The sequence below is a fragment of the Dermacentor variabilis genome, chromosome 9 (genome assembly GCF_050947875.1).
Source record: "Dermacentor variabilis isolate Ectoservices chromosome 9, ASM5094787v1, whole genome shotgun sequence".
Lineage (NCBI taxonomy): Eukaryota > Metazoa > Arthropoda > Arachnida > Ixodida > Ixodidae > Dermacentor > Dermacentor variabilis.
Genome location: NC_134576.1, coordinates 143,381,448 through 143,409,379, shown reverse-complemented (window position 1 = coordinate 143,409,379; position 27,932 = coordinate 143,381,448). Strand labels below are relative to the sequence as shown.

General features: G+C 43.7%; 1 protein-coding gene across 1 annotated transcript in view; it reads right to left on the bottom strand.

Annotated features, from left to right (window-relative positions):
* Positions 1–27,932, bottom strand: part of LOC142558578 (uncharacterized) — a 192,449-nt gene that overhangs the window by 79,973 nt on the left and 84,544 nt on the right. The window contains exons 37-49 of the mRNA XM_075670711.1: positions 27,458–27,654; positions 26,706–27,035; positions 22,160–22,328; positions 20,775–20,831; positions 18,631–18,750; positions 13,193–13,386; positions 9,622–9,763; positions 8,929–8,973; positions 6,994–7,148; positions 6,096–6,242; positions 5,490–5,646; positions 1,103–1,321; positions 278–310 (exon numbers count right to left, since the gene is read on the bottom strand). Coding sequence (XP_075526826.1) covers positions 278–310; positions 1,103–1,321; positions 5,490–5,646; positions 6,096–6,242; positions 6,994–7,148; positions 8,929–8,973; positions 9,622–9,763; positions 13,193–13,386; positions 18,631–18,750; positions 20,775–20,831; positions 22,160–22,328; positions 26,706–27,035; positions 27,458–27,654 — 1,965 coding nt within the window. The remainder of the gene's footprint in view (positions 1–277; positions 311–1,102; positions 1,322–5,489; positions 5,647–6,095; positions 6,243–6,993; positions 7,149–8,928; positions 8,974–9,621; positions 9,764–13,192; positions 13,387–18,630; positions 18,751–20,774; positions 20,832–22,159; positions 22,329–26,705; positions 27,036–27,457; positions 27,655–27,932) is intronic.

Below are 27,932 nucleotides of genomic sequence, written 5' to 3'. Positions count from 1 at the left end.
AAGTACGCATGCCCTCATGTATTCTTGAATGCATTTTTTTTTTCGTTTCTTTTGTCCACGAAAATTACCGTATGTTGAAATTTTATGTTTGGTCTAGTCATCGTGAACCACCACGCATCTATGGGCCGACTATGACGGCTTTTTCTACAATTTCCTTTCGCGACATTCACTGTTTCCGGTTTTAATAATGTGCCTATCGGATAAAGAACACTCACGACACCCCAAGTACGAAGACAGACTGTGTTGCTCTTAGCAATAATGGTAAGAACTAACTTACGTGGTAAGGTCAGTATCCGCAGCTTTCCGACTTCTGTGGGAAAAAGAAAGGACATTGGTGAGTTTAGAACACTGAATTGGAAAAGATCTTTCGGCGTAGCATACACGTAGATAAAATACGCCAAACTATTCCCCGAGTGCCTGCACCGTGTTCCTACATTCTACAGTTAATTAGCAGCTATAGTTTTCACATACACAACCATATCCTCGAAATCTTTATGGTTTTACTTTTACTGTGGCATAGTAATTATGGCTATCACACCAACGTTTATTCTTTGACACTGTTTGGCACGTCGCCTCGCTACATAATATGTCATCCGCAAATACTGGAGCTCTACACTATTGAGTGAGGTGAATAACGCTTTATGCTGGATATTCTTAGTGCAACTAAACATCACGTTTTCGATGCTATGGAATGTGTACACCTTCGCCTATAAAAAAAAGACCTTTAACGTGACATGAAAGTCAAATCTATACAGCTGGTTCCTCATGTGATTACACGATAGACATCCATATGCAAATATTTTGCGTTTAAATCGCATTCTGGGAATCTTTATTGCCCTCACGCGCAGCTATTAACTACTCGTAGCGAAACTAACTCAGAGTGACGAGTTATTGCAGACATTCCGCGCTTTCCCGCTTTATGAGAACTGTGGTCTCTCACTGGTGACTAAACAAATGACCATCCGTGTTGCGGCACACGAAACAAAAAAGTGAACCTGAAGCACTACGAATGCAGTCCCATGTATTGCATTAACAATTTTCATGCACGATTTCGCTGAGCCAGCAGTTCCACGAGTGAAAACCGCGTTCGGCTCCGGCTCACCGCATCCGGCGTTGTGAGGCCAGTCGCACACGAGCAGCTTCGGGTTGAAGTGCAGCTCTGCGGGACACCACTTGTGGTGCGGCTGGTCGTTCGAGCAGTGGTAGAAGCGGCGGCAGTTCAGCGTGTCCGGGAACAGGCCGTTCGGTTCCGGGCAGCGAAACTCCCATTCCACTACGATTCCGCCCTCGGTAACCGTTGTGGTTGGTACTGGAGTAGTCACTGCGAAAAGCGCCGAAAATGACTGTTTGAAACGGAGAACAGTTGCGAGAGCATTGGCAAATCATTTCTGCGGAAACATTCAAGGTTCAAGAAGCTTCATGATGACGATGATTACAAAGCACCTATTCCGAAAGGATGACGCTTTTGCCTGAAGAGATAAATAACCAGCTGCGAAGAGTGGATTCGACCGGCAGGCGGTTTTGAAGACCATCGTCTGGCTTACGAATATCTTCTGGCTTTCGCCAAGAAATATCAGCTATTTCACCGATTGCAGATGCCGCTACTCGCCCCAGGCTCTCTCTCTGGAAAGATATACTTACTTACCTCATCCCCACATGAATGGAATGATTGTCGCCCACCTTAGGGTAAGTATACAGTATATCCCGCTGCTAAGCTTTCTTAGAAACTCGTATGGGCTGCCTCTGTAGGTTCGCGCTACTCTCAGATGTATGACAATATTTTTCTTTTTATGAGTACTTGGTTTCACTAATCTTTTGCATTCTATGCATACATAAGTATTACTACCAATAATAATAATATAGCGCGTTGCGGACAAGGAGAACAAAAACAAACAGATGTTATACACACACGGCATTAGTTCACAATTATATATTTCGAAAATTCCTGCCCATTTTTATACATGCCTAAGCAAGTATTGCGTACGTAACACGGTACATGTGAATTAGTGGCGCACAAATAGGCCTAAATAGCAAAATTGCGCACGTACATGTCGATAGGCTGAGTGTTTTTTTCTTATCTTAGCGAAATGGCACGCAACAGGTGACCTGTTATACTTTGTTATTGAATTTTATTGTAACAGCTTTGAGAGACTATATTGTAACCCAAGCTGCAAAAGATATCGCTCAAATTCCGCAGCTATATGATATGTCTTGTTCTGCATTGTTCAATGATAGTGTTTGCATCCTTTAAAAGCTGGTTTTTCCCAGAAAGCAACCAACCACTTTGTATTTCCGCCGCATTGCAATTGGAGAAGCGACCTTCTGTAGAGATGCAGACTGATTTCGCCCCCAGAAATACAAATATAAGAGGCAGACAACAAAGTCAAATGTTTTCTCAAACGGCGCGGCCTAAAGATGCAACACATTCGGTACATTTGAGGAAACCAGAGCAGCCTTAAGTGCATAATCATTGTGTTTGAAGTGGTCAGAAGACAAACACAGACACCCCTGGATCATTCCTTCGTCTAGTTTGCGGTTATGGTCAATTCTGCCATGCAAGAACTCTGCGAGTAAATGTACGCGTTGGTTGCATTCTGGTCGCGGAACGGCTGTTCCGGCTGCAGCGCGCGCTTTGTTTTCTGCTGGCGTGGCTTAAGAAAACGTTGCCTCGTATTATTACAGAAGGCCGACAATACGCACGACAAAGTGGAATGCTCCACTGACGAGTGCCGCGTTCTTGGCATCGAGTTCGTCTGAGAAGTTAACTATTACAGTGGGGTGATCCAGAGTCAATGAAAGGCATTTTTTTTTTAAATTTCGCTATCCAATTTAGTTCTTAAGTTCTTTCACTTCTTAGACATGCGGTAAAAATGCAAAAGCAAGACAGTAAGAACAGGAAGAGTCAGTTTGATACTTCTTGTAATAATGCGTTTTTAAATTTCCGTGAAAACAATTACGGCACGAAGGTACATTTTTTCGCATTGTACCAAAAAGTTAGCTCGAGTTCATGAAGGCCATTGTTTTTTGTAGCATTTCTTAAGCATGTTTTAAGATAGTGTAAATAGTTTACACCTACACCAAAGAAAGGAACTGGGTTGTAACTAAAAACGCGCTTCGTATCTCGCGATATGGTACATATCCTTCTTAATTCTGCATCGTCATACCTATACTATACTTTACGGCGTTGGTAGCTCTATACACGTCTACCGAACGTTATCAGATGCTCATATATACCAGGTGCATTATCACTGCGATGTGATAGCCATTTCTCATCTTTCAAATTAGTATTGCGTCATAAGACTTGCCACGCTACGCAAGCCGGCTTTGCAGACTATTTTTCAATTATAGCGTGGCAGCCTGCCTACGTGATGCAAGTGCACTAGCTTGCTCCGTTTGTTCTGAAGGCGGATGATAAAAGTTGGAAACACTCAAAGAAAAAGAAGATGTATCTAAGAGAAAAGAAAACATGCGTGATGTAAGACTGCTCAGCCTGACGTGCAGTAATATATCTTCATTACGCCGCCGAAATTATGAACGATGATAAATTCCTGCGTCGTCGATCTTGTCATTGGCGCGATAGGGCGAAATAAAGAAAGTATGCTTTTTCCGCAAGTCATTCATTTGGGATGAACATAACTGCTCCGAAATTCCGCTTTTAATATTAGCTGCCGTCAGCGTTCTCCATAAAGCCAGTTAGTACCCGTATGTTATCTTGCCGGACCATATTCTTGTCAACGATCTATTGTTATTTCTCTCGCTGTGGTATTCAATCCCGATTACTGTCCACACACACACATCAAAAGTAGTGTTCCTGCTCTACTGAAAGGGTGAAGTGCGCTTTTTATTAAAACATGGCGAATTAAAGAATACATTGGGATCACTAATTACACAGCTTGCGAATTTTGGATGACCACGCTTAGCATAGTACGCTAATTGAGAGAAAAAAAAAGAACCGGTACAAGCGCTTATTGAAAACGTCGAAAAACCTCCGCCGATATTTATTACAAGTGGCGTGCAGGACGCTACAGGTGCTCACTGTGACCGGCTGCATTTCGCTCCTAAGAAAACAGCTTCGCTGCACCAAAAGCTACTTAACCGCCATGCACTTGCAGCGATCGCATGATATGTGCAGTTCGTGGTACGTGCTGTAGATTTAAGGCAATCTTGAAGAATCTGCACAGAGCTCGCTTGTAACCAATACAGATATATGTTTGTTCTCCCAGAGTGACTCCAGAGTAATTGCCACTTTGTTCAGAATGACACCCCGTAATTACCAGGTAATTATCAGTGCGCTGTAATAAATGTGCCTCCGTTTTTATTGTAACGATATACACCAGTTAGTGTCCTATAATGGCATTTGGAGGTTCTTCCGAATTTCAGAAAAGCCTTACTCGCATGAGAAGCTTAGTGTTCTAAAATAACCTTTGGTGCCGTTCTTACTCGTTTATTAGCGAAGCGCTATCTATAGTCTATTACTGCTTAAATTGGTATACCGGGTATTACGAAGAGAAACTCGGTTACACAGTCTTTCACCATGGTTAATGATAATCGCGTCGTCTTCGTGACGATAATTAGGAGGCAGCTTGCGAGTGCTAGAACAAGTAGCCCTCTTTCGCAATAATAATAGGACTAATAATAATATATAATACGAACATTAACAAGGATGCATTTATTATCACTTCTGCTTCTAAATTAGGATTTGCGCCGAACTTGTAAGAAAGAAGATTCTGCAGGAAATGTAGTCATTGTTTTTTGAAGGTAAAAGCGACTAAGATCTGATGAGCCCTGCTACTTTTAGTTCAGTAATTAAAAAAAAGCAACACTGTGAACCTCAACTCTTCCCAGAGCGTTCTTGAGGCACTGGGTTTCTGTGAATACGGATAAAAAGCTATCTGCAGAATGCTCTCCTTGTATATTGTGGCCTATATGACATTCCGAGCCATTTCTAATGCTACTTACAATGATTGAAATTTCCATCACGTATGTGTTGTGGTATAATGGCCAAATGGTCAAGGTAGTGGACGCCGGATTGAATTCCCGAAGTCACTGCGCTGGCGTTTTATGTGATTTGCGAAGTACAGGTCCTCGACTGCTATTCTTTACTTCTCGGTTTTAAACGCTGTCCACGCAACAACATTTCCTAGGTTCGCAATAATAAGAAAGTACTTTTCGCGGGTTCAAAGTGCTATGTTGGAGGTATGGACAACAGTGCATGTTGATGCAGTAGCATTCTAGAAAACTGCAATCTTCCTTGTCAATCTTCTGACGCTTGCCTCAGCTTCAAATGCGCAGGTTCTAAGAATGCTAAGTACTGTACTCCGGCGTTAGCGTCCATCCGGCTGCTGCTTTCTTTCTTACTTTCTTTCTTTGCCTTATTTGCTATTTTTGAGAAGTGCTTATATGTAAATAGCCAGCTCTTGCTCAGCGATAAATTCAACGCCATTGGCGTCTAAGAACCACCAAACTAATGAATGCAACATGTTGCTCACCAGTAGGCCTAGGCGCTGGCTCGCATCCGAGTACTTCGAGCTGAAGGGCAATCCAGTTCTTCCAGGTGACAGGCACAATCCTCAAATAGCGAGCACTAACAGGCCTTGGGAACACCCTCGTTACTGCAGTGCTGGCGTCGAAGTTGCCCGTGAACACCTGCATAATGCAAATCACGAGAGCAGTGAAGAGGTGTGGATGAGACGGGGCTGTAGCGAAGCGAACGTATTCGCTCAAAATGTCGTGGCTATGAACGCAACTTCTTAAGAAACAACGCGCATACAATTAATGATCTTCGCTGGCAACGGTACTGTGTAATTTGTCTGTATATCCGTCGCTATATTAGTCGCTGTCATGAATTATTTGTCCTTCCAGTAGAGGCAGCCCCATTAATCTCAGCATACGTAATCCTATCTCCAGGATAGTGAACCACACTACAATCGGCCATTAAAATACGCTCCTAGCTACAGTGGCGGGAACTGTGTTCCAAAAGCCGATTCAGAGATGTAACTCGGAGAATAAAATAAGCACTCACCTGCAGACTTAGTGGCTTACTGGAAATTTCCCACCTAAATATGACATAAGGCAAGGAAAACAGTGTTGCTTACCACATCGTCTCCGTTGGTGTCCTTGATCGTGCTCCATCTGTGCGCATTGTTGCTGTGCTGCACCGTGTATGAAGTGACCCACTGCGCGGCTTCCTCCCGACCCTTGGTCACCACTGCGGTTAGTTCGCGGGGTTCACCAAAGTCCACCTGTGGTGCGAAATATGATAATGTGAACACTGAGCAACTATCATTAATTCAGCGGACCAGACTATCCCGAGAACAAATGGTGCCTTATATTAAACAGCTTAATTTGAGTCCATTGCCGGACAGTGGCCTCTCTTAGAGATCTCCCATTGCACTTGTCTTCCATCGACAGAATACGTATTTTGCTCTCCAATTTCCTTATCGCTTTAATCATTCATTCTCTGCACTCCATATCGTTTACCTTACTTTGGCACCCATTATTTGCAAGCTTTATATCACAGTTTCCTGCTCAGAGCGAGCGCTTTATCCTGTAAAGAGTGGGATGCATTAACAAAGGCGAAGACAATACTTTTACTTCAAGGATTTGTTAAGTGGTCGCTTGTAAAGAAGGAGTCCTTAGTAAAGAAATTAAAACTGCGGCAAATCGTAGCTAGAAGCTTTAAATCTATTTCTACAATTTCTAAATCCTTCTTTAACGCCCCCCCCCCTTTTTTTTCTTTTTTGTGTTGAGATCATTCGATCGAGCCTCCAAGATGAAACGGGACACCGGATTTGTGTTCTAATTCGGCAATTTCTTTTGTGTGTGCTTGCAACGAGGAAAAAGTTATATGAACTGTATTCTTCAACAGGTGATCGTAACAAACAGAAGTGAGTGAGGTTCTGACTTCCATGTTTGCAATAATGGCTGTTTGAAATCGGATGAAGTGTTCCTTCTCATATTGGTGAAGAGCGCACGAGCGGATCTAAAACGTACCTGCAGATATTGGTGCTTGTCGGCGACACCAGCGACCCAGCTGTGGCCACCCAGCCTTCCCTGATTGGCCTCGTGCTCCTCGTCACGCTCGGACGATGCATGCAGCGCCTGTTCGTCCAGTAATCCGTTCTCGAGTCCCATTGGCTCCTGGCAGACTGGCATTCACAAAAGCCACATCAATGAAAGTAGAGTAATAACTATTATAACACGTTTACTGGCGGATACCGGTATCTTATCAAAGCAGTGCAGAGTTCGAGTCCGGATTTCACAGAGTGGCTGTAGTCTACCGAAGAACCACTATGAGCACGAAACAAGGCCAAGTTTATACTCGTTTTTCTACACAAGGTATATGCATAAGTGTACAAAATTACATGTCTACCTGTACCACTTGTTTATGAGACAAAAAGTCACCACCACCATATCTGTTGTGCGCCAAGATCTCTTTTGTGCATCATTTCATTAAAGAAGTGTCTTCCGCGCAAGGGAGCGTAGTGTAGCGTCAATTCGGTAGCTAGAGCCCTTTGTAAGATAAACTGCAGTCGATTTTGACAGCAAGCGTAATATGTAATAGAGACGATCGATGGCACAAAATTCTGACGAAAGAAAATTTCTGCGAATAGCAATCCAGAACACGCTATTGTGCGATCTGTGCAAATATGCGAATATGGGATACTCGCATATTCGGCGTCTGAACCTGAACGGCAGTGCATTACGCACATTCAGAAAATCCGAACAATGCACGAAACAAATCTTTGTTTTTTGTTTCTCATAGGCTGCATTTAGGATTTTTCTTGCAGAAGGATGTATCGTCTTGTAGTAATTAACCTGGTGTACTGGCAAACTCACCATTGCAACTAGCCAGCATAATGAATTTTTGTGCGTGCACGTAATTTGATGTTAAGGTCCGAAGTCGGCAGCTACCTTCTCTCGCCACTAGTGCTCATTACGAAAACCAGATTATTGGGCCTCTTATTATACGTCAAGCAATTAGCACCTCTTTGTTGTAATCTGTACCGTCTATGATCCCATTATACGCGCAGCGCATTTTTCGTATTTATAGCTTTGTCCAGATTTTGAAAAAGTGGCCCGGTAAATTTTTCTCCTTTGTCATCTCCTCTTTCGAAATAGGATGAAAGAAAAGTGGACAGACGGTACAATACAGAACTAGAATGTCGAAATTCAAAGGACATTTTTTCATTAATGTTGCTAAAAACTCTACTCAGTCACTGTGAAAAGCCGAAGGAATGACGCTGTTAATTGAAAAATCTTATGTGAACCAGTATTTTGTGTAAGTTTGTCCCGCTAATACGCAGGATGATCTTAGATAACCCCTTTCGGATAAAATTAAATATGAATTTAATATGGGATCAGACGCTAGATATAGCACTGCAAATGCGACAGAAAGATGAAGTAAAATGCAAGAAGTTGAAAATGAGTAAGGCTCTAATTAGATTTAGCAAAATTTTTGAGAAGACAGGAAAAGAAATTTTCATCTGACACTGCTTTGAAACGAGCTACAAAGAAGAGATAAATGACAACAGAACGGGTACAGGTCAGACCCAGTGCAAGATAATTGGAGACGTTTAGCAAGAGAAATGACAGTAAAGAATTACAGCGGTGTTTTCATCAACTTCTGTGTGCACGATAGCTTATTAAATGTCTGCGAATGGAAATGAATGCCAGGAATGGTGACCACCGTTCCTGACGATGCCCTCCCCTGCAATCCACTCAGTGTCACTGCCTCACGGATTCTTTGTGGTGTGAGAATAGTTTGGGAAGTAATGCGGCACTCGTAATTGTCTCAACGACTGCTTGAGGCGAATTCAAAAGTAGCGCAGCCGGAAAAGAAGTGTTACTCATGGCTAAAAGAAGCTATTATTTGCTTTTTCATTAAGCTAGAGTGCGAAATTGATGACAATCAAAGACCATACTCACTGACGTGGGACCCCGGTGTCCAGGTCGGCTTTACAGTGAAAGTCTCTGCAAATAAAAAAATTACATACACATATGTAGTTTTGCAGTACAATTGCAGAGTAAAGGCCCGCTTTTCCAACATTGTTGATAAAATAACGAAATACATTAGAATGTTTTGCACCTTTACAAATACTTTCATATATTGTAGCAGCTACAGCTGCACGAATTATACTCCCGGAGGTAGAGTTAAAGAAATTAACTCTTATTCCGCTATGCTAAAACTTCAGCGTCATTCCTTTTACCTTGGGCACGAATTGGACGAAAGAATCGCATAGGTAAAAATGGATTGACTGCTTTCAACCGGCTGCTGGCTGCTTTGTTGTGGCAGGTAATTCGGAAGTATTGATACGTATTCTCCCTATTTCTGCACTGCCACAAGTGCCCCCCCCCCTTTTTTTTGGCGCCATCATCCAATATAAGCTTGATATTCTAGATGTTTACGTCAGTAGGTCCAACTTCCTGTCAGGATACATTAGGCAAAGTAGAGTGCGTTTTGATTAACCACATTTTCCGCTTAGTTAAGCGACATTTCTAGACTGTGAGCCGCTGAATACATCGTCATGACAGTTAATTATGTAAAACTCTTTGCAGTCATCATTCAAGAATACCTTCCGGCGCTATTGAGCAACGAGGGTGAAGAGAGACGTGGCTTACCAATGGCACAGACGAGGAGGTCGAGCTTTAGCGCCACCTGGTTTTCCCAACCGAGAGGCTGAATGCGCACAAACCGGGCTTCGAACGGTTCCTCGAAATACTGCTTGTGAACAGAGCTGGCGTCGTGGTTTGCGCCAAGCACCTGGGCATTGTGTGAGAAATTGAACGGGTGAGTAAGTGCGTGGGTGAGTGCGCTAGTGAGTGAAAACGAATGAATGAATGAACGCACGAACAAACGAACGGAGTGAAATACCAAAACATCAAGTGAATAATAATGATGCACGCACAATAGGAACTGATCTAGTGTCTAAATTGGCTAATTGCTAACCGGCGAGGCAGTGAGTGAAGGACTGAGGGATTAAGTCAGCGATAGAGTGCCTCTGTAAGCAGTAGTTGTGCGTTTTAGTACTGGTTTCCCAGCTTATGATAATGGCGTCGCATGAAGTGTAGACCAGTGGAATACTTAACTGAGGTTGAATGGAAGGAAAACTACAGTCTTAAATTCTTATTCTTCAGTGTGTGCCGAGCCTGAAGATTATATTGATAGTCTCTAATATGGTGACCAGTAAGATTACGATATCGCCAAGTTTTAGACAATATATTCTTGAACTTTAAAGCTTTCTTTCTGTGGAATACGCATGTGTTTCCTTTGTAGCTACGTGAACTCACGGATGGCCGAAAATATTTCTTCCTCATACTGCGAATTAGATATTGCCTCGTATGTTTGATACGAACAATGATATGAGGTGTTGTGTACAAGACAAGCTAATGGCAGTGGACTAGCAGAGTTCAACACTTGTAGTAATAACTCAGTTCAGCAACAGTGGCAGTCGCGCATTGCCCGGAAACGTTCTGTCACTTACATCGTAAATATTAAACCTGATTTCTTAATTTTGCGCACAAGGACAATGAGATACGCGGGAGTGAAATGTACCTGCTCGGGACGACGCTGACATCCGGTATGAACAAGACTGCGCAGCTTAAAGGTAGAGAGGGAACCTGTTTAAAATTACTTTCGATGGGCAACGAAAATGTCCCGCAAAGTTGTGCTAGCCAACTATACTACACTTTGTACATCTGTGTTCTCCCTCGGAGGGAGCGCCAAGATAGTTAAACAGTGTGTTCAATCAAACCTAATGTTACCGACTGTTTCTGCACCATATGGGCGTAATGGTTTAGTGTGCCTTTTTAGATATTGAGTTAGGAACTAACTTGGCTCCTATTATTCCGGGTTCTATAAAAATATTTCCACTATTCCAGGTGAACTTTCCAACTACTTTTATTACTGAGCAATCTGGACGTAAATATATAAAGGCCCTGTTTCGTTAGCCTAAACACACAGGATGTGTCTTCAGGAAACTAGGATAGGTAAACGGAACGTCATAAACATCTTTGACTGACAAATAGAATATGACATTCGTATCAAAGGCTCTTGGTGCTTTCATGTAAAACACTACAGGCCCTATCGAAAGAGAAAGCCGACTGGTTTCAAGCTCGATTTGTTTTGCACATTCACGCAAATTATAAATTCGTACAATATACATGAATGTAAAGCTTCGGACTCAAATTCACAATAAGTTTGTTTGTGCGAAAGTTCTTCGCAGGAGTAGATGCCAGCCAAATGTGATAGAGATACAACTAATGAGGTTTATTTTTGACATTTGCGTTGCAGTTGCATAAGCGCTAACTTTTCAGCGTATGAATGTTCCACCGGCTTGCAGGTCTTTACGTTGTTCTTTTCGTCACAAAGCCGTTCGTGCGTAAAAAACTCTTAATATACCGATCAAAGACATTGTTATCGTTCTGTCTTATCACTGCTGACTGACTACTTCACCGGGTAACTGTTCATAATAAATGCCGCTTATAAAATCCGCTTTTTCTATGCACTGGCTATCTCAGTCAGAAATCTCTCTTTTCCACAACCAAACATGCTTTTTGTTCCTGAACTGCTGCGGCTGCTGAAACATATATCTCACTTATTTTGCCATGTGGCCGTAGAACGGCACTTTCACATTCAACTGATCACACTTTTATGTTATTTAATGTTAATGTTAATTTCGGTTACTTCAGATTAAACAAAACTGCGTGATAAGACAGCCGCAGTATGTGCGGCCACCTGTGCCTGAGAATTTTGTGCCATGAAATGTTGCTTCTCGGAAGAATCCCTCGAGAAATAACAGAACACAAGACGGCACTGTGATCCGTTCATGTCGACTTACTGTCCACTGTCAATAGCACGTAAACCACCGTCCAACTTTGCCATAGTGAAGCAGAAAGAGAGAAAGCAATTTACAATTGATGGTTCAAGGCGTGTTTGTGGAAGTAGGTAAAATGAGTGAATATCGAGCTGAATATGGTTCACTATGGGAGCTTCGGGTGCGAAGTTTCCATCGAGTGCCATTGTGAACATGTGCACAAAGGCACAAAGAGCACCCGAAAAAAGAAAGCAACTGCATATGGCACATTGCTGTGGTGTGTTTCTTGCACTGAATCGTTCAGTGATTGCAGCGATCAAGGATTAGACTGCATGTCGGCAAACATAAAGTTAGGAAAATTAACTGCGTCACATGAAAACAAAGAATTTAAGACATTGTAAGAAAGCAAGAGAAAGAAATAAACACATACCCAGTGGATGAAGAAGAAAATGGCATGGTACTGGTACGTTTTCAGCCATTTTATTCTCGTGGCAGTAGTTGCACGCGTACTTAATTTTTATGGATCTCGTCAAGGCTTAATTATTAGTTGGCGTCACAATTTCGCAGAATCTTCCTGTTCTCTTTGAGAAATGGCCCAGCGACAAACCATTATTTGTGTAACAGTAACTACCCTAACAATTTATTCGTTTGACCATGTAGATCGCCTATTTCACCAATAAGATGGCTCAGTGTTCTTATGGAGCCCGCTTTGATTAATAAAGCCTCTTCGGATGTACGAGATTGCAAAACGAAAGGGGTCGAAACCATAATTTTAAATACGTTGTACATGCAGCATATTACTGTATATGACACTGCTCCTGCAAATGCTTCAAAATTGTCGATGATTAAAAACACCTCAAGCGCAAAACGGCAGAAACTATTCACACGAATGAGCGACAACTGGACTTTAAACACGCGCTTGCTACTACTGAAGGGATTACTATGTTCTTGAGGTTACACATGGCCTGCTTCATCTTCATGGCCCTTTAGTCAACAGACCCCTAGCTGATTCGCTAATACATAACGGTTTCGTTTAGAAATAGTCTGGGGCATAAATAACGAGAACGTACAAGAACGCACATACACGCGGGAATATGATGACCGTTTTGCATAGACGAGTTGCTGTCTCTGCACTGATCAGGAACGGAAGTGAACTAAGGAGCGCCGTCACAGCATGCTTCTCAAGTTTAACGTTTGCGTCCCAATATACGAGAATAGCTTCCCATACTCTGCATTTTTGCTACATTAATTTTTGCATTCTATTTTATACTGCACGTGCAGATGTGGTTCCAGAAAAAGAACTGCAGACAGCAGGGCAAGTCATCGATATAGCTACCGACTTGTCTCTATACCTTTCAGTGGCACCAAATGTGTACCTTGGGTGATCCGTCCGGATTAGATATTTGACTGTAGGCGATGGCATCCTGACTGTAGAGCACGCTGAACGACGTCACCCAAGCTCCAATCGCCGGATCTCCGGCTGTCTCGATTCCGTACACCTTCGTCACCTTTCCAATGTCCACTTCGATGAACTCTGTACCGCTGCCAGGATTTGGCACCCATGATCCGACTGCAGGAGAACAGTGAGTCATTCTTCGGCGAACAAATTATCTGCAAGATGAGGCGCACGCTGACAGACTGAGGGACCACTTATCACATAATTAGCCGCTCATGTTCACGTGTGTCTATTGCTGGGCGAGCTGTTTCATATTAGTTTGTTATATGACAGTCATTGAAATGTGGAACAAGATTATGGAAGCACCTATATTTGTGCTGAGCTTCTCAGCTGTATTTCGGGTTTCAGTGAAACATGCTCACAGGGAACATAGTGATATCGCACTGACATAAGTTGACTTTGTAGCAAAAGATGTCCCTCTTCCACGTGTTTCACAGATGAGTGGATATGTTCCAACAACGCACACCATAGGGTGGGAGGCCCGAATGCAGCTCAGTGAACGAGGTGAGTCGCACTTCTTTCAACTCACAAGTGTCATAAGCCAGCTAAGCTGAGCTACCACCCGCTATCCTCCCAGCTAATAGAAAGCGCATTTATTGCCTTCTTACCACACGTTTTGCCTTGCTGTTTAGCGGAGGTAACTAAATTGCCCTTTGGAACGTCGCTGTCCTCTTTCTCGTGTACAAAATTATGCAGACTGCATACAAGTCTAGCATTGAAAACTGCCAGATTTATTCGATATCATACCGACGTAGAAGCACTTGCTCCACAAGACATCTCCCGTCGGCCTACATTTCCCAATATGACAGTGTTTTTCGGCGAAGACATGCTTTTTGTTTTTCCAAGCACGAAAACCAAAGATGCTTTAAATACCTCACTGAAAAAAAAAACGGTTTCATTTATACCGCAGTAAAATAACGGGCATTGCTAGGCTTATTCCGCGAATCTGCAAGCTCACAGATGAATACGTATGCAAATGCGCTGTGCGGCTCGTTTGCGCAAAGGCTTTTATCACTAAAAGCTGTCTCAAATGTCTACAGACTGCATTGGGACATGTTATGGACTGCTCCGATTTATTCTTTCATTTTATCTTAAGAAACATGCATATGTTATATTGGAAATATATCATTTATACTACAAGTCGAGAAGCCCTAGGTGGGTCGTTTAGTGTCTTTGAATTTGCATCTTTACAATGACATCTGGTCTTCGCCTGCATAGAGTAGTATGTAGACATCATAAATGGACACGCAGAGTTCCCTTAAACAGAAAAAAAATAATGTTTTGTTTAGTGACCCGGCTTATGTAGCCTGTTGAGCTCACGATTCTTCGCCAGTAACGGACTCCTTTTACCTGCAATTCGTTTCGTAGGTTACCTTCGCGATTAGAATAAGTCAGCGTGATTCCTACCCTTGTATTTGTTGGGCAATTTGCAATTACTACACTTCGGGATCCTAATTGCCCTGCTCTTACGAGCACCATTCCTGGCGAAAGTCCAACTTACTCACACTGCATGATGCTCAACCATTTTAGGGCTAAAGTTTCAACGAATATGACGTGCGCATCTCACGGAACTTTTGCGACGCGCGAATGGCGCAGTAATGTCTGGTCCAGGATTGAAAAAACAAATTTAAATTGTGCAGACGACTGCTTAAACATCATTGTTTTTCGACGCACTGAGAATTTGCTTTTGAGATATGAGACACTTTTCGATTTCTGCATAGCGAAAAAGAAAAAACGTAACCTTGGTGGCTTTGACAAGACGTTTGAGTGCTAATGTTAACGCCGTAGTCGCAGCGATATTTTGCGCAACGTATATGAGGCACTGTGATTTCAAGGCACTTGGTGTAGAAATTCGAGTACTATCATTCTTGCAGTAACATTTGCTCCGTTATCGAAGAGCGTTTTGTTGTCTCCACTTTCTTAGTTCTGTATTTATTTCTGAGCGGCTCTGTTAAGCAGCAAAATAGTTAGGTATAAATCCTAAACCGAGCACTTCCGAACACGAAGACAGCGTTTCCATCGAAGCAAACTCTTCTCTGAAGTCTGAAGGATCGTGTTGCCTCAGGCTTTCAACCTTTTATTTCCGGCCATCAGTGGAGACAAGCAGAAGTGCGCATAGTGCTGGGTGCGTTTAGTCGCAAGGCCAAAGGCATTTTTTAATGTTCAATTCAAGATGGAGTCAAAAGAGAGGACATTGTTGAATTTAGAAAACAATCTTGGCGGTATTGCACTAATTTGTGCACACACACACACAAAAAAAAGAGAAAGAGCAGCGGTGTTAACAGATCAAGGACAATGCTCCAGTCACAGTATCAGGACATGTTGCACTTAGGTTTGCGGTAATGGGTTTGATTGCATATTAAAGGCAACATATCGAAGACTTTAGTATTGAACGGGTTGTTTCGTTGAGTCCTACACGCTAAGCGTTCTGTAGACTCAATCAGAGTAGTAAAACTAGTGAAATTATGAGCATTTATTTGGACCTTACCTACCTTATTTGCATATAAACATCATCATGGCGTCATTGTGTACGCCACAGTAGATCGCTCTTCATCTTTATTTTTTTTTACTAAAGCCTCGACACGACCGTTGCCTTACAAGCGGTGGAAGTACCCTACGGTCTTTTTTTACTCTACCTTCCCCCATTTCTCCCTTGTCTTGAAAATGCCGCTAACGTGTCAAACGCCGACCGATATTGCTCAAGACAAGCCGGCAGCAACAAAGTGCTAAATCAGGCCGTCGGGTTTTCCCAATAGAACAATTCGTCTTTGCGTCTTTATTTATTGGTTTGTTTGTGAGTGCGTGCGCGTTTATTTGTGTGTGTGTGTTTTATTTTGAGTATCCAAACTTTCGAACGGAGAATTGTAGTGGTGGCGGCGCTTGCAGTTGTCTTTTTCAAATGTTTCGAGATAATTTATTACTAGAAAGTTAGCTAGAACTAGTAGTTCCTGAACGGCATAGTATTGTAGCGAAAAAGACAAAACAAAACCGGAAAGCAGGATTCCAAGTGACAGCCAGAAGATAAAGAAAGACGGCGCTACACTCCCAACCGTTTATTAGGCGCAAAGCTTGCGCCTAATAAGCGAAGCTTGCTGCACACATACCGTGCACACTCTCGACATCAGAGAGCAGCGGAGAGTAAGCGACAGGTCACCTTGTATGCGTCAAACCTAACGATTTCATTTCCTCATCATATGACGAAACAGATGTTTGACTAACACATCCTTGACCACCGACAGGAATGTGCTATAGCAGTTCCCGCGCGGTTTTATCCCTACCCCTACCTAGGAGTCTCACCTCGGAGTCTCACCTCGGAAAAATTTGGCTTACAGCAGCACGATCTGCAATTCGCAGAGAGATGGGCGCTCATAGCATTTGTTAAATTGTTTGCGCGTTCCCTCATTTGGTCGTTCACACAATGGCCGGTCTTCCCGACATAGGTTGTTCCGCAAATTGGCGGTATCCAGCGAAATTTGTAGCTGAAGCGCTTTTGTATCTGATTTAGAACGCTAGGTAAATCGCTCCTGAAAAATAAAGGCATATATCTCAAACGCTTATGCATTGCAGAGTGGATTTTGCCAAGAATGGGCACCGTTGGCGAAAGAAGTCGTGTCGAGATTTCCTGTTGCTGCAGGACTTCCTCTTTTATACACGGGCGCGTCTTACAGACGTATTGTGGGCTTTGCTCATAACTATTCTGTGCGTTTATTTATGTTATCGTCGCCAGTTCTATAATTTACCGTTCCTATGTAGGCCTCTATCAACCCAATTTTCATTTTTCCCTGTTACTTTGGTGTCATACACAAATGGCTAGTTTTTCGAAGCAGGCTTAAAATCTTGTGTGTGCGCGTGTCGCATCCTAAAAGGCTGGCGAGCACTCACTAGAATTCGTTTAGGCGAAATTCCTGATGGCCATTAGCGAGCTCTTGAAAGATATTTGCAAAACAGGGTCGACGAGGACAGATAATGTAACAAGCATAATGACGCGCCACATATTGGTCGACGTACAAGTCCGGATTGTGAAACGCTTCAGTGAAATTGTGGAGGATGCAGCGAAGATTACTGCTGAATGTGAACGTTTTATTACTTTTCGCATCCGGTAAGCGAAAAGCAGGTTAGATTGTATTCATAAAAGCTAAGTGGTAATTATGGCTAAATCACTGATTCTTTATCACTTCTTACAAACTTTATTTGTGAACTGCGTATGTGTCATATGGGGGAATAACTTGCGCGGTGCTCCTAAGCTCTAGCGAGAAAAACGATTATTTCTTCAAGGACTATGTCTGTAACTATGATCACACCAGGTGAGAACCTTGAAAGAGCTCATTTCCTAACTCACTTACCGCAAGATAGCAAAAATGCAATAAATGGGAAGGTTGGCGTCCTCCTGAAATTCGCATGAAGCTATTATAGAAAACTGAGCTCTTGCTCCAAACAAAGAGCTTCGCAGTTCAAGCAAAGTTTGTGCGCTACTAAATGACAACTGCCACGACGGACCTTTCTGGGACAGTCACTTCAGCAATTCAAGTAACCATCGCTAAAACACGTAATAAAGGGGAGTCCGTACCAGTAATTTGAAAGGGCAGAAAGCAGTACATATGGTGACATTCCTTGCAACATAAGCAGTAATCATACGTAGGCTGATACTAACCTGTGCTGCGGTTTGTTCGTTATTTCTTAATACTCAAATCAAATCAACGTTTATTAAGCATGAAACGGATGTCTTGGAGTACAAACAAGAGAGAGAGAAGGAAAGAAGGAAACGCAGGGAGGTTAACCAGACTGAGTCTAGTTTGCTACCCTACGTGTGGGGAGGGTAATGGGAAGTGAAGGAGAGTGAGAGAAAACATAAGTCCATACTGCACTTCCACATGCACTAAGTTAGGTGCAGGATGTCGATAGTCGGGCGCTCAAGTCTGTTGCCTTCAAGTAGTGAAGAAGCGCTCGAACTGCTTTCTGGGCTAATGAACTGTAAGGCCAGGCTCCCAAGATCCTTGCTTCTGGAAATGGCCTGTCGTCCAGTCTATTCAAGGCACAATGGAGAGTCTGATGTTCGTTATCAAAGCGAGAACAGTGGCACAGAAGATCACTGATGGTCATTGCACACTTGCACTTAGCGCACATTGGTGAGTCCGCCATTTCAATGCGATAGCTGTAGGAGTTGGTGAATGCTACTCCTACCCAGCCGACACAGCAGTGCTGCGTCACTGTATGCAAATGCTAGGGGTCTGCGCCTTCTACGAGATTTTATCTAAACAGAAAGACGTCAGGCGCCCTGAGCAACACGATGTCACATAATCTGCCTCGTGGCAAGGTTGTGCTGCTATTTTCGACGGTCACCGAGTTGCTGGTACTTACGGCTGCGTAGGCGCGCTGCTTGTGGACCGCTCTCTGGGTCCTGGCTGCTGCTGGCCTTCAGATTCGAGTCGCTCAGTGGTTCGGGACCATCGATGACGCGAATGAATGAACTGCAGGAAGCTGCGAGACCACAACGGAAGCCTCAGACCGTAACACAGCACCTTTTATTACTGCTTCTTTTGGATGTAAACGCTGTCTCCCAACACTAAATCATATATGCTTTCTTGTAAATGTGGGTCACCGCAGTGTTGTTTTTTCTGTCCTTGCCTTTTACACGGCAAAACCACTTTGACGGATTTGCTCATTCAACACCCCGATGAAGAGACAATAGCACAACAAAAGAAGAAAACACGAGGCTAGCAGACCGTTGAACTTTGTTAGTCGCAATTTAGTGTGTCTTTTTCTTTTCTTCTTCTTTTATGGGGGAGTGTTCCGACTGTTTCTTTCAAATCAGTTAGAAATTAGTACTTTGACTTCAATGTATATTTTTCTCTCTCCTAGAGAAACCAAATATACAGTATTAGCTGTACCACATGTTCATTGTCAAGAGTCTTGGTGGACACACACTAATCATGCTTGCATTGTACCATAAGGGACGGTCAAGCAACCTAGTTACCAATTACATAGTGGCAGTCAACGTAGCGTGATGCCACGTCGCCGACGTTGCTTCAAACAGCCAATTAGGCGTGAAGTTAAACTTGCCATTGGAATGGAGGCATACATACTCTCTTTGAAGTTTTTTTATCATACATTTGGCACTCTTTTACAATAGGAAGGAAATGTGACAGCAGGTTTCTGGATTGATCGGCATCTCACAGCAGCATCGTCCTTCATGTTGCTAACGAAATTACGCGTAGAATCTGAGGAGGCGTAACATAGTGTTGCTGTATGCGTGTCTATGGGCAAATCAGTGCTCTAACAGATCCCTCTTTTTTCATACTTTTAAACTCCTGATATAAGGATGGCAAAAAACATTTTAAACAAATACCCGCCCGGTCCCATTTCAGGCCCTTGTTACAGAATACAACCGGAAGCTTGACTAAGGATTGTTGCTAGTGTTGAAAAGCCCCACAAATGAATCATATTATCAAAAACTTCAAGAATGTTCTTTCACACAACACTTTTACGGCCTTTCACTAAAGCTAGCTGTAATGACGTTGAGATAACGAGCAGCTTTCTTTAGCTACTAATGCGCGCTGTACGATTCAAACTGATGATAAAGGGCACTTGTTGGCTGCTGTCTATATTTCTTGTGCTAGAAAGAATTGATAGACGAAGAAGCAAGGTGAAAACATTGCATCTTATATTTATTTATTTATCTATTTATTTATTTATTTATTTATTTATTTATTTATTTATTTATTTATTTATTTGAATACCTTTAAGGCCCCAGCGGGACGTTACAGAAGGGAGTGCGAAAGAAAAGAGGTACAGTCATAATACAGCAAAAAGAAAACATTATAAACAAACAGCAATAACAAGCACAAGTTTACGCGTAACGCAAGAATACAACAGGTAACCAGGCAGATTATTCAGATGCATAGTTTCGCGCGGAGGTTTAAGTGGTTTAAATCGAAAGTGCGAAAAATGCAGCGCACGAACAAGATAATGAAGCGCTTTTGTGGCGTTCCATTATTGTCTGTGTGCTTCAGTTTGTTCTCCTTCAATCATGATTAAGTGGCTCCAATTCACCCACTTTGCTGCGCTGTTACAATTTACATCGTGTGCAAACTCATTATAGACGTTATATGGCATGCGGACTTTTCTTTAATTCTTTTGGTTGCTCTCATTGAGAAATTGCCGCAAACTGAGATTTTATTTTCTAGCACGCAACTTATGGGCTCAACGCAACGATTGAACTGCGAGGAGCAGAGTGTGTGGTTTTTGCGCAGTCCAGTGAAAAGTACATAGTGCAACGATGTACGACCAACTGTCATGTCCCGAGCGATGTCCGCGACGCATGACAGTTGGCCATACATCATCGTGTGTTTTTAATTCCGCTAAGCTGCACGAAAATCCCGCACTCAGCTGTTATCACTTGCAATACATTTCAGCTACGTGTAGCAACTTCTGTTATTGCTGTTTTAAAAGCAGCATCATTGCTGACGTAAGAAAACCGTCCGTGAAGGGGGAACTTTACTTACGGTGCGGTGTCGCTGGTTTTGTTGGGATGACGACGATCTCCGTGGTTACCGGGCCCTCTGAAGAAAGTGAAAAAAATGAAATTATGGAGATTTAACACATATGTTGGAATATATGAGAAGCGAAGGCTTCGTGCAGTAGTTAATAAAATGCTGCAATACTAAATGGCGTGCATACAATTCTCTTTATTTTATTCCGATGCAGCGTCTCATCTCATGCAGTCTTATGTCTATGCATAGCATAAGTCACAACTTTGATCTCATGCATTGTTTATGTTTACGCGCTACATCGTTCACAAGGTGTGACAAAACTAGAACCCTAAATGAGCTGGATGCACAGTGCAAGACGGCGACGCAGCAATGTCGCGAGGACGATGGTGACGCTTCTCAAGGGAAACATTGGTGAGGAGGCAAATATAATAGAGACCTAAACGTTATTTTTTAAATGAAGATTGTAAACTGGTATTTTGAAAGATGGTCTGGAACTGTCAGTCGTGCGAGTCAGAATTTCCGCTTAATGAAGCGAAAATTTTGCATTTATTTTGCAAGCCGAATTAATGAAACCTTAAATAGAAAAATAAGATGGAAGCTCAGCAAAAGATAAATCTGTCCTAACATTTTTTTATAAATATAACTTTATGATTGCACCAAACTCACTAAAGCAGCGTTCAACACGGACTTTACGTAAGTTTCCATTAATGGAGCGAGCCAAGGGGATATGTATTCGCAAATATAGCGCTCTTATGCATTACCTCACAATATGAAACAGAAATTGATGACATCAGTGATACTTGTTTTGATCCAGCGCTTCATCTCAACATAGAATAATTTTATTCCCTGAAAGATTATATATTGAAGCTTGGAAATAGGGTGATGAGCCAACAAGAAATGGCTGGAAACTTTTGAGTGTGCTAGGTTTTACTATAGTATTGTGCAGGTAATAAAGAGAGTACCCAAAGTAGTAAAAGTATATTCTGAAAGGCCACCTGAATAATGCACGTCGCAAATCTGTAACGACGTGGGACGTGAACACCAGGGATCGGTGGTAATGACGGAATAAAGCGGGAAGTTCTTGTTCGATAAGCCTGAACAGTCAGACTAGAAAGTCTTGAATGTACAGAATAAAAGTTAGTACATGTCGTAGAAGCAGGAAGTTTGAAAAGCAAACGCAAGGCGAAAGTATTCAGAACGAACAACACGTAATATTGTATACATACAAGTGACAAATAGAACTGGAGACAATTCAGCGTTCTAGATGGTCTGTCTCTTATTTTGGAAAAACGCATAGTTCGTAAATCTACGTGGGCAAGGAAAGTGTGCAATTTCTCTTTCTTGGAAATCTACTTGGCGCACTAGCGTGAAATTGCCGCGCGAGAGTAAGAGCGCACCGCAGGAGCAGTAGAATCGAATCTTGTAGTTGTCGCATCTACGTCCGGCAGGCTGATCCGCGTCGCTGCAGGTGAAGCCATCCTCCGGGGTGCACGTCAGACCCAGCTGGCCCGTCTCGCTGACGTCGGCGTCCTCGTCGTTGCGGCAGCTGGCCGCGCTCACGTAGCCCTGCGATTGGGATGTCAGCTTAATGCTTTTGGCTAAAGACAGCTGGATTGAACCAAATAAATGAACATAGTACAAGAGTGAGAGAAAGCAAGGAGAAGAATGGAAGGGAGGTCAACCAGACGAGCGTCCGGTTTGCTACCCTACACTGGGGTAGGGAAAGGTGACTAGAAAGAGGAAAGCAGGAGAGAGTAAACACTTTGTTAGCACGCAGCAAAGCGCTTTGAAATCAATCAAGTCCAAGCGAGTATGCTACCGGTATGTTGGGCTGCCGTCATTCTGCTACCTGAAGCTAATATTGGTGCTTCGTTGAAGACACCTGGGAGGGTCAAAAGGCCAGCGGTCGTTAATAGTAGGTTCGAGTACGTGGCAGTATATTGTTGAAGTAAACCGCGGCTTTCTTGACTTCAGTGCGAATAGCCACGATGCGGGTGAGCCACGATGCTTACTCAAGAATTGGAAGCACTGAATTGAGAGCATCCAGCAGTTGCACTATACTTTGCGTGGACAGAGTGTGCAGGTTATTCAAGAGCATTCAAAAAGTATTCTTCAGAGACATGAGAGTGGCCTGTTGGGCTAGTTGGTACATGGTTATGCTAGGAGAATGCCAGCAAACTTGAGAGTAGAAAAAAATCGAGAGGCAGACATAGACAAAGAGACAGGAAGGTGGCCACCTTCCTGTCTCTTTGTCTATGCCTGCCTCTCGATTTTTTCCTACTCTCAAGTTTGCTGGCATTCTCCTAGCATAATCTTCAGAGACCGTAGCATCATAACCATTTACCGTTCTTCTTCGGACAATTTGACAGGAACCCGCGCTGTGTCACTTGACGTGGCTTCGGCTCTGGCTGTGGCATTGGCTGCGACTTCGGTTGTAACCTCTTTAGTAGTGCGGAACAACTTGTATTGTTCTCCGCCATGACCTTGTCAGATTTAGATTGGATTGCGCCAGGCCTAGGGGGTAGAGGAGGAGGTGTTGTCGGATGGGGCGTACCCTTCGCAGGATCATCGGCATTCTTTGAAGTCCCACGGCGTCGGGTGCGTCGCATTTTGACGACGGCCGCAACAGCTTCCCGAAGAGGCGAACGGTGTCTCGCCATCTGCTTCAAGATCGTCTTTTCCTTCTTCATTTTGGGGCGGTCCTTCGATGAAGCATTATGGGACCCAAGGCAATTGGTGCATTTGAGAACTCTGGCTGCACAGGGGTCTGCAGCGTGAGCAAAGTCTTGTCTTCTCGCACACGGCGCTCACGTGTCCCAGCCTCATACAATTGTGGAATTGGTGTCACCTTGGGATAAATGGTCGCACAAGGCGTCTAAAGTGGTCGACATCGGCGTGCATAGGGAGAGACTCGCCCTTGAAAGTTATTTTCCCAGAGCGGGATATGCCGAGGCGAGACACATGGACTATGGCGGCACAATCAACGGATGGCTTCACTATTATCGGCAAATCAGCGCTTGAGATAGAGACGTCCACGTTGTAGATCACACCAGTAGTGGAACCACTGTCCAGTGGGATATACGAGGGGACCTTCATGCCTCCAAGTTCTGTAAATTTACGCAAAGTGCTAAGCGCAGTTTCATGAGCGACGCAAATAGCCAACATATTTTTTCGTGCGTTGACTCTAAAGGCTGTGACTTGCTTAGGCGCCACCGCTTCAAGTTACACCGAGACAGACTGTCTGTTGAGTCGCCTCAGGTTGTCGGTAGCGAGTTCTGGTACAAATAGAATCGTACTGTGTGCGGTATTCCGAATTGATCCTACCGTTGACGTGCTCGAGGAGATCGACTCCTTTGTGGTGTGCCTTCGTTTTGCCTTGCGGCTTCGCACAAGCTCGAAGGCGTCATCGGAGAACTCTTCACCGTTGAGCGACTAGACACTGGTTTTGTCGCCGTCTGAATCGCTTTGGAGGCCGGTCCGTTTTACTTCGGCACCCATGTATTGCGCTTTTGAAGCTTTTTATGTTTATGTCATACCACTTTGTTAGCTCCGTGATTGGGTTACACACTTCATTTTATGGAAAGGGCTCTCTTTGGCGCCATAAGTTCTTGTGCACAATAATTCCGCGGAGTGAATATACTGTAGTTTGTGCCTTTCTAGACAGTTTCGCAGAAGACATAGGCAATAGCCTGTAAAGCGTGCTTTTCTGCATAAAGGATAGAGGTGTGGAGAAACATCTAAGATGAAGAGGGGGAGTGGAGGTGTTGGTCGGCAGCCATTTCTGCGGGTTCGCTTAGACGGAGTATCTGACAGCGCTGCTTTTTTAACCATCCATGTAGTACTTCAGTGAACGACAGAGGCGCAAACCATTAAAATGTGCAAGGTAAATTTCCGACGGATTTTAGGCCACTCTGCGGCGGACAGGCGTTTAGTAGCATTGAAACGTAAGTGCCTTGAGATAGTCTGAATTTAAAGAAAACTACGCAGGTTTTAAGTATTATGGGAGTGGCACAATGCTTCCACAATGTCCCTGTCGGAATTATGATGGGTCGTCGGTGCAGTCGTAGAGATTATTGACGTGGAAAAGACAATTCAATCACATGCACTTATCCACACACACAACCATGCATGCACGCACGGTCGCACAAACAAACAAACAAACAAACAAACAAACAAACAAACAAACAAGTAAACAAACAAACAAATAAATAAATAGATAAATAAATAAATAAGCACGCAGGCTTACACAAACCAAAGTATTTGTAGAACTCCGGTCATGTTTGTGTTCACCAAGTTTGTCACTGATCAGTTTCTCAATTGCACATTTTAATTTCCGTAAAGCAGTTCATATTTTTTATTGCCATACGTCGCACCAATAACGTAGTGATGTGGTGCCATATCGATAAACTTTGCCAACTGATTCATTATGTAGCGAAACTGGGCTCGTTTGGCTCTGAGAATTGAGTTTGACCCCTCAAGTTATGTCTTTGTTCGAGAGCGCCAGCCGGCGATCCACAGATGGAAAATAAGATTGTGTTTCTGATCATTAAAATACAGTAAATTTCGATTAATTCATTTCAGGGAGATCTAGTTCTGAGCTGTAGACTTTTGATGCCCAGTCTTTCTCAATCTTTATCAATCCAACAGGAACACGGAAGCATATTGAAGTCGTGGCTGCGCCGCAACCCTTTTGTGGATCTCCTGGAGGTAGACAGCTTCGGAAATTGAAGAGCTCTTCATGATTCTCAATTTCCTTTGCAGAGATTATACGAGATACGAGATATATACAAGATTGCGAGGTCTGAGGTTTGAAAGCCATGATTCGGGTATGATAAGTGCCGTAGTGAAGGAAAGGGGAGGCCTAGGAATAATCGTGACCAGCACGGATTCAGCATGCACTGAAAGTTGAGCACGCGAGCGAATTTTTATGGAGTTGGCTGATGCGCAAGAAGGATAAGGCTAGGTTAGTTGGATAGTCAGTCGTCTTGCACTGGACTTAGGCTGCGTCGCAATGATAATAGTGAATAAGATCAAAGTGGGCTTTCTACTGTTTAATGTGCAAGCAGTCAGGACATCTGACGGTTTTCACTCTTGATAGCGACGTAAATCGCTAGGTGCGGAGGGGGAGCTGGCGCGGAGTCAAGAGCAGAGGAGGCGGGGCGCATGAGTGATGTGGGTAAAGAGGCGTAGGGCGGCGATAGAACCACTGGAGATGGTAGCGTAGTGGAGAGGAGGGTGTAGAACTAGAATCGTAGAATTGCGCAATACCTAAATTGGCTTGAGGAAGCTAATCACGTGAACAGAGAGTGCGCGCCGGGCACTTTGAATCATACCCGCGGTGTTGCATCATCTGTCGCCAGACTGGCGACGCACCTGGCGGGCATGGACGCTACTAACTAAGCTGCAACGCTGCGCCGGAGTGTCGTCAGTGTCTAAAATTCCACGTCTCACGGAGTATCTGTAAAGGCACAGGTTTCGGCTGCGTTGAAAGTAAAGCCTCAGTGTCAGGCGCAGTAGTCAAGAACGGGATGGGCGTCCCAAGCAAGAGAGCAAGAACAACCTAAAGGAGAAGCACGAAAACGGCATAATACTTAGAGTGACAGACAAAGTAGAATAGAACACACGTAGAGTGGCGTCTAGTCACGCCTCTTTTTAGTAATTAAATAGAAGACAGAAGAAAAGAAGCCAAACAAGAAAGAAGAGAGGTAGAAGAATTAGGCAGAGGTCATAGGTAAGCAAGTATATAGGATTCAAAAAAGCCGTAAGCTCAACAATGACCACCGATAGCGAAGAAAGTTCTTGATGTCGGTGAAAAATTATTGAATTATAGTAGGGTGTTATCGCATTACAGTCCCTCAGGTGTTCTAAAGCATCTTGCGCCGATATTTGAATCATCATCGCTGATAACATGAAGTTTGGCTTTAGGAAGGCAAACGGACTCACGTGCTTGCAGAATCCCTGCAACTGCGGGTGGCCGCGTACTCCCGGCTCCCGGTCACCATTGTTGCCTTCGACGCCGGGTCGGCTTGTGTCAAACCAGTCGGACCAGTAGGCGCAGGGAAGCTGTGTCGTGACGACAGCGACTGTGGTCGGGGCGTGCGTCGTGGTCGTGGTGACGCGCGGGGGTAGGGTTGTCGGCTCACCGCAGTCGCAGTAGAACCGCACCTCGAAGTCGACGCAGCTCCTGCCTTTTGGCTGGCTGCTGCTACGGCAGAGTAGTCCAGACGACAGGTCGCACCGCACACCAATCATGCCTAGCTGGTTCCAAGGTACCTGCATTTTTGTTTTTGCCGCAACAGCAATGTTATCTGTGAGAGCCTAGCGGTGGCCTCTTGTAGAATATTGCAAATTTGGGCTTATTGGTTTATGATTTTCTGGTTGTATAGCACGGAGTATCCTGAGAATTCGTTCCATGTGGATCCGCTCTGCAAGCTCCAAGGCTAGAATTTGTAAATTGCAATATGGGCCATGAAGTAATTACTTAGAAACTTAATTAGTGCAATTTTGATAGTTAGTGGATTATGCGTTTCAATTGTTTGTGCAAGTAATGTCCGCCTCTTCGAGTAGGCCATTTCATGAACTATAATTGTGCTATCTGCCACAAGCAACTTTACATAAATTTTGAATGTCTTCGCTGAAACACCCTGTATCTACTTCACCTTATTACTTCGTAAAGTGCCCCTGGAAGACCGTACCTGAGTTCCAGCCTCCCTGCACTCTATCGATGACGGCCTTGGACAGTCCAGGAGACCGGCCTCGACTACCGACTGCAGGGTTTCGTGGTCTCCAAGGTTGTCCACTGGGTGGCTGTTTATCCATGAACTCCAGCCCTGGCGGCACTCCGGCATTATCACTTCCGTCGTTGTGGTCGTAACAAATTCCTTTCCTTCCACTGCAGAGGTGTTCTTCGATTCAGCCGGGCTGTACTGCTTTTTTTTACAGTTTCATGTAGGCTCACGACTAGGCGTAGTTAAAAACGAGTATTCCATTATTTTTGTTGTAGCCACACCTATTAATTACTGCGGGGTTGAGGAGCTAGAAGGTTTTCGCCGCTACTCTATACTTGTAAGTTCAATTAGAGTGAAGGCACTTGACCTGAATAGAATGCAACCTCCACGAATACTTCTTTCATGTGTTATGCGCATTAGCATGCTGAACACTAATTTACGG